The sequence below is a fragment of the Corvus brachyrhynchos genome, unplaced genomic scaffold (genome assembly GCF_000691975.1).
Source record: "Corvus brachyrhynchos isolate BGI_N302 unplaced genomic scaffold, ASM69197v1 scaffold2867, whole genome shotgun sequence".
In the NCBI taxonomy this organism is placed as follows: Eukaryota; Metazoa; Chordata; class Aves; order Passeriformes; family Corvidae; genus Corvus; species Corvus brachyrhynchos.
In genome coordinates, this window is record NW_008239025.1 from 1 (window position 1) to 8,259 (window position 8,259).

The 8,259-nt window shown below is 50.3% G+C and overlaps 2 protein-coding genes across 3 annotated transcripts in view; both read right to left on the reverse strand.

Annotated features, from left to right (window-relative positions):
* Window positions 1-2,318: 2,318 nt before the first annotated feature.
* On the reverse strand, window positions 2,319-8,202 carry LOC103618995 (feather keratin Cos1-1/Cos1-3/Cos2-1). Of its 2 annotated transcripts, XM_017739023.1 has the most exons (3): window positions 8,096-8,202; window positions 7,431-7,727; window positions 2,319-2,681 (listed from the first exon to the last, which is right to left on the reverse strand). In XM_017739023.1, exons 2-3 carry the CDS (start codon window positions 7,704-7,706, stop codon window positions 2,631-2,633), a joined length of 327 nt encoding a protein of 108 aa, XP_017594512.1. In that variant the 5' UTR covers window positions 7,707-7,727; window positions 8,096-8,202; the 3' UTR covers window positions 2,319-2,630. The 2 variants fall into 2 exon arrangements, with proteins under 2 accessions (XP_017594512.1, XP_008635688.1); XM_008637466.2 differs by lacking the exon at window positions 2,319-2,681 and having other exon boundaries at window positions 7,310-7,727; window positions 8,096-8,201.
* LOC103618996 (feather keratin Cos1-1/Cos1-3/Cos2-1) overlaps window positions 7,051-8,259 on the reverse strand; it is a 6,747-nt gene continuing 5,538 nt past the window's right edge. Inside the window, exon 3 of the mRNA XM_008637467.2 lies at window positions 7,051-7,352. The gene's annotated coding sequence lies outside the window, so the exon portion shown is untranslated. The remainder of the gene's footprint in view (window positions 7,353-8,259) is intronic.

The window sequence follows — 8,259 nt, forward strand, 5'->3', positions numbered from 1 at the left end:
GCTTGGTTGAGCCAGTGAAACCCCTCAGCCCTGTGTGTCTGGACAAAAGCTGGGCAGAAGGCTTATTGTGAGGGAGCTGTTGGAAGAGAGGACGTTGTGGACTATCCCCAGGCATTGCTGATTGCCATTCCCTCACCGGTGACCTTTTAACATCATCCTCTCCTGCTGGTCACCATTTTGGAGAAGCCAGGGATGTGTTTGTCAGCTCCAATGGAAAAGGCACAAATTAAAGTCCACCGTGAAGTGTCCACCCTCTGCTGTTTCCACCTTTTGCCCTGAGCTCACTGGAGGAGTTGCCACACAAGGAAGGAGAAAGCAGAGGCCCAGGTTTGGATGCAAAACAACTTTATTGAGTCTAAGGAAGAAAAGGCTCAGAGAGGACACCAGGAGCAACCACTGAGGTGCAGTGGGGGTGTCTGTCTGCCAAGGCAGGAGCTATGGGAGAAGGAAGCTGTCAAAGAACATGAGGCATGTGGAGAAAAGAGTTTGACCATGTCTGGGAGGTCAAAGGAGGAAGGTTGAAAAGGACAGTAGAGCAGAATAGCATTTTATTCTGTGTGGGAGACAGAGGAGTAGAAACTCCTGCAATTAAAGGAGGCTTTGATTTACAACCCTGGAAGAGACTAGGTCTGGCTTAATTGACAGAGATTTGTGGACTTTAAGTAAAAGGATTACAAACTTGTGTTCCTATCGTTATAAGTAAAATTGTACACTGGGTGTTTTGGTGAAGGGTTTTAAAATATAATAGTGTGGTTTTATATAGTTTAAGAATGTAGATGGTATAAGAGAGACATCTGTGTGTACGTGACATGGGAAGTTACTGGTCAAGACATAGCTGCATTGCAGTGAGAAGTGCCACAGGTGATAGGTCATTAATCTAAAACAAAGTGTCGTTTTAAGTATCTATTGGATTAGAAAGTTATAAATTACGATGTAACCCTAAATCTTGTGACTAGTCGCCATTACTCGGAGGTGTTGTAAAATCTCACGCCTCGACTGATGTGTTTGTTATTTTAAACAGTAAATCCGTGTAATTGCATAGTCCCATCCCTTAAAGTTATTTTCCTTTGACACGTGAAGCGCGGAAAATGGACAATTCTGATTAGAACTGTAGAACAGAACAGCACAGCCTTGGAGAAATACATAAAGGTTGTTGCTCAGGCAAACAGAAGTCAGGGAAAAGGCAGGCAGCATGCCAGCTCAGCTCTGCAACTCTGTTAAAGCAGCGTTCTGCTAAACAACAATACTGCGCTTACTCAAAAGCAGCAGTTGAGGACCAGCCACCTAAAAAGGACATCAGACTTGAGGCCAGACCCCAAAGAAGCATATAAGGACTGCTGACAAGGATTGAAACCATGTAGAATAAAGTCAAGGAAGCTGGGCTAGCTAAAGAATATGTAATCAGCGTGCATGATTAAATCTCTCTTTATTGGAGCCCCATTGCACTCAATTAGAGGAAGGATCCCCTGAGTGCCCAATGCTGCAGTGATGAATTCCTGCTTTCTAACACTCAAAGCTCTGTTATAAATTGTCTATCGGGCCAATTTTAGTATCATTTTTGGCCACTCAGATGCAACCCTCTACCTGATCTCCTGTGAATCCGGGGGATCTCTGGCAAGCACTGGGACTGTTCTCAAGAAGACCACAGACCCTGGGACCAGTCTGGGACACCGGTAAGACCCCATTTGATAGTAAGGCATTCTTTTGGCAATCCTGCCAAAATCCTGTATAAGATGTGTAGATCTTCCAGCACTGGGAATGGGTTATTTGGCATCCTGGAATTTGGCATTTGACTTGGTTTGATCAATTGATAATAGGTTAGTGCTTCTATTTCTATCAGTATAGTTATATTTTTGGGCTGGTGTTTGGAAATGGGCAGTGGACAATCTAAAAGGGGCATGGTAAAGAAATCCCCACTTGGTTGCATTTTGCGACATTGGAGGAAATTCTGTGGTTTCCGCATGAAGCAGCAAAGGACTCCACAGAAAAGCTGTTCTGAATCAGCTCTTCTGTGTGGCTGATACCAATCCTAAGCCGTGAAACCCCTCAGCCCAGCCTGTCTGGACAGAAATTGGGCCAAACATTAAATGTGAGGGAGGTGTTGGAAGACAGGAGGTTGTGGGCTATCCCCAGGCCTTGCTGTTTTCCATTCCCTGATGGTCATTTCTGTGGAGTAGCCAGGGATGCGTTCATCACCTCCTATGGAAAGGGCACAAAGAAAATTCCACTGCGGAGTGTCCACCCTCTACTATTTCCACCTTTTACCCTGAGCTCACTGGAAAAGTTCCCACACAAGGAAGGAGATCTAGAGGCCCAGGTTTGGATGCAAAACAACTTTATTGAGTCCAAAGTAGAGAAGGCGGAAACTCACAGGGGGCACCAGGAACAGACATTAAGATGCAATGAGGGTGTCCATCTGCCTGGCCTGCAGAGGGAGGGAAGGAGACCGACAGGTCCCCAACAGGCTGGCATTGGGTGGTGATGACAGGGAAGGAAGGGAAGAGAAAGGGAAGAGAGTGGTACAAGTGAACAGTAAGCTAACGGCAAAAATGTTCCAAAAATTCTGTCTTCAGTCCAGCCCCAAGTTCTGAGGTCTTGAAGGTTATTGTCCGAGGATGTTGCCAGCAGCTTTAGCAGGGACGACAACATCTTTCACCATAGCCGCTGGTGATGCAGGAGATGTCAAAGCCGCCAGAGTTGATGGTCTTTCCTCAGTCACCAGCATGTAAAAATCTTGGCTGTTGGCAATTTATTAATAAAATGTTAAATCTTCTGTGGACTCTCTGGTCTTTCCTCTCAGTCACCAGCATGTAAAAATCTTGGCTGTTGCCTCCCCCTTATGAGTGGGACACCACATCCACTTACCAGCGACACTCCAGCAGAGGGGGATCTATTTGGGATGAATGCCTGCTGGTGCTGGCAGGATTTCTGGGCATTCTCCCTGGACATAAAGCAAGAAATGGAGGGTGGAGGCGGCAGAGGCTACATTTCAGTTCTCTGCACACTTCTCTGCAAGGTCAAAGGCAGCACCATTCAGCTGTACATTGGCTCTGTCTCGCCAGGGCAACCGGTGCCTCTGTGGGGTTCAAGGACATGCCAAAGGGAGGCCAACTGTGAGAATGTTCATGTGCCCTCATGATGCACACATGCACAGACTGACACGTGTGCTTAGGAAGGCCTCCCTTGAACCTTGCAAAAATCTGAACATTCATAAAAGAAAACCATCAAAAAGTGGGAACTCCGTTGAGGTGTTTGGGACAACTCTGAGAGAACTCAAGCAACCCATGAAGGGACCAGGCCACAGAAATGGTCCTTGTCTCCCCAAAGGACCCACAGAGAGTGTACAGGAAGAGGATGAGGTCAATGAGACCGGCACAATGTCCCTGAGATACTGTAAATAGAGCAAGAGGGAAAAACCCTCCAAGCAGAAGCCCATCTAAGTGATAAAAAGAGTGACTTCCAGAGAGATATGGGGGAGGAGGAGAAAAGGATGTTTCATCTTCCTTCACATGGCAGTCCTTGTGCATGAGTAAAAGAAGAAAGAGGGTGATGTCCTGAAAATTTTGCCACAAACAAACCCGCAGGAATGACACAGGTTCACCTCACGTACCTACATGGAATGCCACCAGACCATAATGCGAGCATTCTGCCTGTGATGACCTGTTTATATCACAGAAATTCTTGGGCCTCTCATCCCGGCCCTAACAGAAGTCTTCACATAGGAAATAGGGATGCACATGGCAGAAGCCAGGAAATGAAGAGGCCGCAGTGCAGGAAACCAGGACACAGCCCCTGCCATTAGCTGGGATAGTGCACATTTGCCATGAGCTGTCAGAAAATTATTACTTCCGCCAAGGTGCTACTGGGCCTGAGGCAGTGCAGGACTGCTATAAAAGGCAGCCCAAGTCTCTGCTCTCGCATCCACTTCTCTCACCTCCTCCTCCTCCTCAGGAATCAGGTGAGTGGGAAGCCTCCAATTCTTCTCCTCCTGCTTCCAGACCAGCTGTCAGGCAGTGCCAGAGCTCCACCGTCGTCATTGAGCCGCCTGCTGTGCTGGTGACCCTGCCCGGGCCCATCCTCAGCTCCTTCCCACAGAACACCGTGGTGGGATCCTCCACCTCCGCTGCCGTTGGCAGCATCCTCAGCTCTGAAGGAGTGCCCATCAGCTCCGGGGGCTTTGACATCTCCTGCATCACCAGCGGCTATGGTGGCAGATGCTGTCCCCCCTGCTAAATCTGCTGGCAATGTCCTTGGGCAAGACCTCGGAACCTGCTGCTGGAATGAAGACAGAATTTTGAGACACTGTATGTAGGGCTTCTGACTTTTGTTTCCTTGTTCTCTCTTGTCTCTCTTCCCTTCCTTCCCTGTCATCACCACTCAATGCCAGCCTAGTGGAACCTGTTGGCCTCCCTCCCTCCCTCTCTCTGCAGACCAGCAGAGGGGCACCCCCACTACACCTTAGTGGCTGCTCCTGGTGCTCTCTGAGAACCATGTCCTTTTCTTGCTTAGGGTCAATAAAGTCGTTTTGCATCCAAGCCTTGGCCTCTGATTCTCTTTCTATCGGTGGATACTCTTCCAGTGAACTTAGGGCAAAAGGTGGAGGAAGCAGAATGTGGGACTACTCTTGCAGTGGATTTTACTTTATGCCTTTTCTCTTGGAGCTGACAAAGACATTCCTCACTACTTTACTGCAGCTACCAGCAGGGAGCAGATGGTTCCCAAACCTGACAGAAAGGGCGTGCGGGCGCAATAGGACGCAGCACTGCTGGGGGACAGCCCACAACCTCCTCTCTTCAAACAGCTCCCTCACCTTAACTGTTCTGCCCTGCTGCTGTACAGACACACAGGGCTGAGGGGTTTCATGGCTTAGGTTGTTATTAGCCACACGAAAGAGCTGATTGGGATCAGCTGCTCTGAGGAGGCATTTGGAGGTGAATGTACCATGAAGGAAGCTGTGACCCCATGAACAGCCTGTACCAGAAAAGATTCATGGCAGGAATGTCCACTGCAGTGGAGAGAAGGCCAAAATGGAGCAGGTCCTGCTGGCAGGACTTGTTCCCCTGTTGGGGAGCTACCATGGAGCATTATGTTCTTGAATAAGTGCACTCCTTGGAAATGACGCACCCTTCTCCATGTGAATCTTTGGAATGAAAGAGGCCCCATGCTTTTTGTAGCAACCCTTGAACTGCTGGAAAACTGCATGAGGCTTTCCCAAACCTTCTGCTTTCCAGAGAGAAAAGGCTCCATGCCTTCACTCATAGCGTTGGTTCTCCAGCTCTTTGGTCATCTCTGACGCATAGAATGGCGTTGGAGTGGCTGCTGGATTGAGATTTGATGCATTCCTGAGACAGTGCTGGCTCACCTCTCAGTCTGTCACAAAGATGCATTTTTAGACAGAACACTCCCATGCCTTTCTGAAGAAGCAAAAGAAGGGTGTGGGAATGGCCTCACTTGCCCACCCTGTGCAGAGATCATTTCAGTTTCCACCTACTGTTTATCCTCTGTCTGTTTGGAGAAGTAGAACCTCTGTGTAGAAACAATACAGGTGTTTAGAGAGACTTGGATGCCCTCTCACAGACATGCTTGAGCTCCCTGTTTTGGGAGAGAGAAGATCAAAGCTCAGAGATCACAAAAAGCACAGGGAGATCACAGCACTGATGCAAAGAGGAGCCCTGCCAGCAAGGACTGGCCCTAAAGGTATTGGAATTCCCGCCTATTTGCCTCCACAGGACTGAGCCGAAAGGGTAACAGCATTCCCACTCTGCCCCAGTGTTGATTCGTCCTCCTCTGTGGAGTGAGGTAAGGAAATAAATTTACTCTTTGCCTTTCCACCATGGTTTTGTGGTTGTTCCATCTGCCCAACTGTGTTGACTCAAACACTTGGGATGGAAGGGAATTTAAAGAACATTTATTTCATCTGCAGCTCCACAGCCACCCCACAAAACAGACATTGATAGCATTCACCAAACCAAGTGGCTCAAAGTCCTGAGAAACCTTGCCTTGAACACTTCCAGGAACGAGAAGAAACTTCTCTGTTCCACTGCCTCATCACCCTGTCTTGGTTTGAAGACAAATTTAGGAAAAAATGCCCTGAAATGAGAGAATGGAGAGAAAGGCTCCACTAATCCCTTTTGCCAATGAGAAATTAATACTAGTCAGTGAAAGTGAAAAAATCCCTGTTTATTAACAACAACAACAAAAAGGGACATAGAAAAAGAAAGAAAAAAATTTAATCAGCGCTAGATATTGAAACTGTGGAACCTTACCCGCCGCCAGACACCCGGTGCCAGCCGCTCTCTTTCTGCACTTTCCCCTCGGTGCAGTTCCGCTCACGGCCGGCAGGGGGGCCGGGGGGTCACCGCGCGCGGTGCTCCCCCCGCGCCTGCAGGGGGCGCTGTGGCGCGAGCTCGCCGCCTCACTGCACGTGGCAATGGCGGCTCAGGCGATGGGAAAGAAGGGAGAAGGAAGGGACAGATGGGGAGCCGATCTTGCTGCCCCCTCTGGAGAGCGAAAGGAGCTGTAGCAGGAAACCTCAGAAAACGCAAGCTGGAACAGCAGGGCGGGCTCACCCGGGGTGGCAAGACAGAGGCAGAAGAAACTCCACTTCTGTAGGTGGAACCCAGGGATGTCTTGGCGGGTAAGGTGTGAACGGCTACAGCATAGCAAAAGAACCACGAAGCAGTAGCAGAAGAACAACAGAGGCCTGGGAAGCAAGCAGCAGCCCAGCTCCTGAACACAGCAGGGAAAATGTCCCCAGGATTTCTCACTGGTGCTGGCTGGTCCTTCAGGTCTGGGCTGTGTGGAGGAGGGGCAGCGGCCACCCCGTGAACATGACAAAACAAAACAGAACAAAACCCCCAACACCAACACAGGATAATAAACCATTCTGAAGAAACACCCTTACTGTCAGGGATATCTTTGTCAGCTCCAAGGGAAATGGCACAAAGAAAATCCACAGCAGTGAGTCCTGCTCTCTGCATTTCCACCATTCTCCCGAAGAGACTGGAAGAGTTGTCACAGAATGAAGGAGAAATCAGAGGCCAAAGTTTGAATGCAAAACCAACTTTATTGAGTCAAAAGAAGAAAAGGAGGTAGTTCTTAGAGAAAAACAGCAGGAGCAGACACTAAGATGCAGTGGGGGTGTCCATCTGGCCGGCCTGCAGAGGGAAGGAGGGCAGGAGGGGGCCAACCGGTCCCACTAGGGCTGGCATTGAATGGTGCTGACAGGAAATGAAAAGGAAGAGAGAGGACAGAGAGGAAGAAGGAACTAATAGCCAAAAAGTCTAAATGCACTGTCCCAGAAATTCTGTCTTCAGTCCAGCAGCGTGTTCTGAGGTCGTGGAGGTTCTTGCCTAAGGATGTTGGTGGTGGCAGCAGCTTTAGCAGGGACGACAACATCTTTCACCATAGCCGCTGGTGATGCAGGAGATGTCAAAGCCCCCGGAGCTGATGGGCACTCCTTCAGAGCTGAGGATGCTGCCAACGGCAGCGGAGGTGGAGGATCCCACCACGGTGTTCTGTGGGAAGGAGCTGAGGATGGGCCCGGGCAGGGTCACCAGCACAGCAGGCGGCTCAATGACGACGGTGGAGCTCTGGCACTGCCTGACACAGCACTCATTGCAGCTGTTGGCCAGCGGGCAGGGGCCGCAGGGCTGGCAGCAAGGGTTGCAGGGCCGGCACTGCTGGCACTTCTCAGGGCAGGACATGTCTCGAGCCTGGCGCTGCACCTGGCACAGAGGGCAGGGAGGAAGCAGAGCACACGCACACCTGAGACACAGCCCGCAAGGCACCCCCAGCAACACAAGGCCCCTGCTGCTTGCGCAGCTCCAGCCTGTGCGGGCCCAAACTGGGGATCCTGGGCCTCAGCCCAGCACGCTCCTTCAGAGCTCAGCCAGCCCCAGCCGTGCTGCTGCCCAGCCTGGATGCAAAGAAGCACCTCAGCCCAGCCTCAGCCTCTGGCCAGAACACACGCTCTCCCCTCTGCCCACACGAGCACCATCGGAGAACACCCCAGAAGAACAAGGAGTGGGAACAAGGGCTGGAAAGCTCAACCCTGTCCTAGAGAGGGTGGAGGAGAAAGGGGCTTCCAACTCACCTGGTTCCCAAGGAGCAGGAGGTGACAGAAGTGGATGAGACAGCCACCAGTTAGGCTGCCTTTTATGCTGGCCCCACAGTGCCTCAGCGCCTAAAGTCCATGCTGCATAAGTGACAATTTTCTTTCATGATCTCAATGAATGGAAACATGTCCCAGAATGTTAT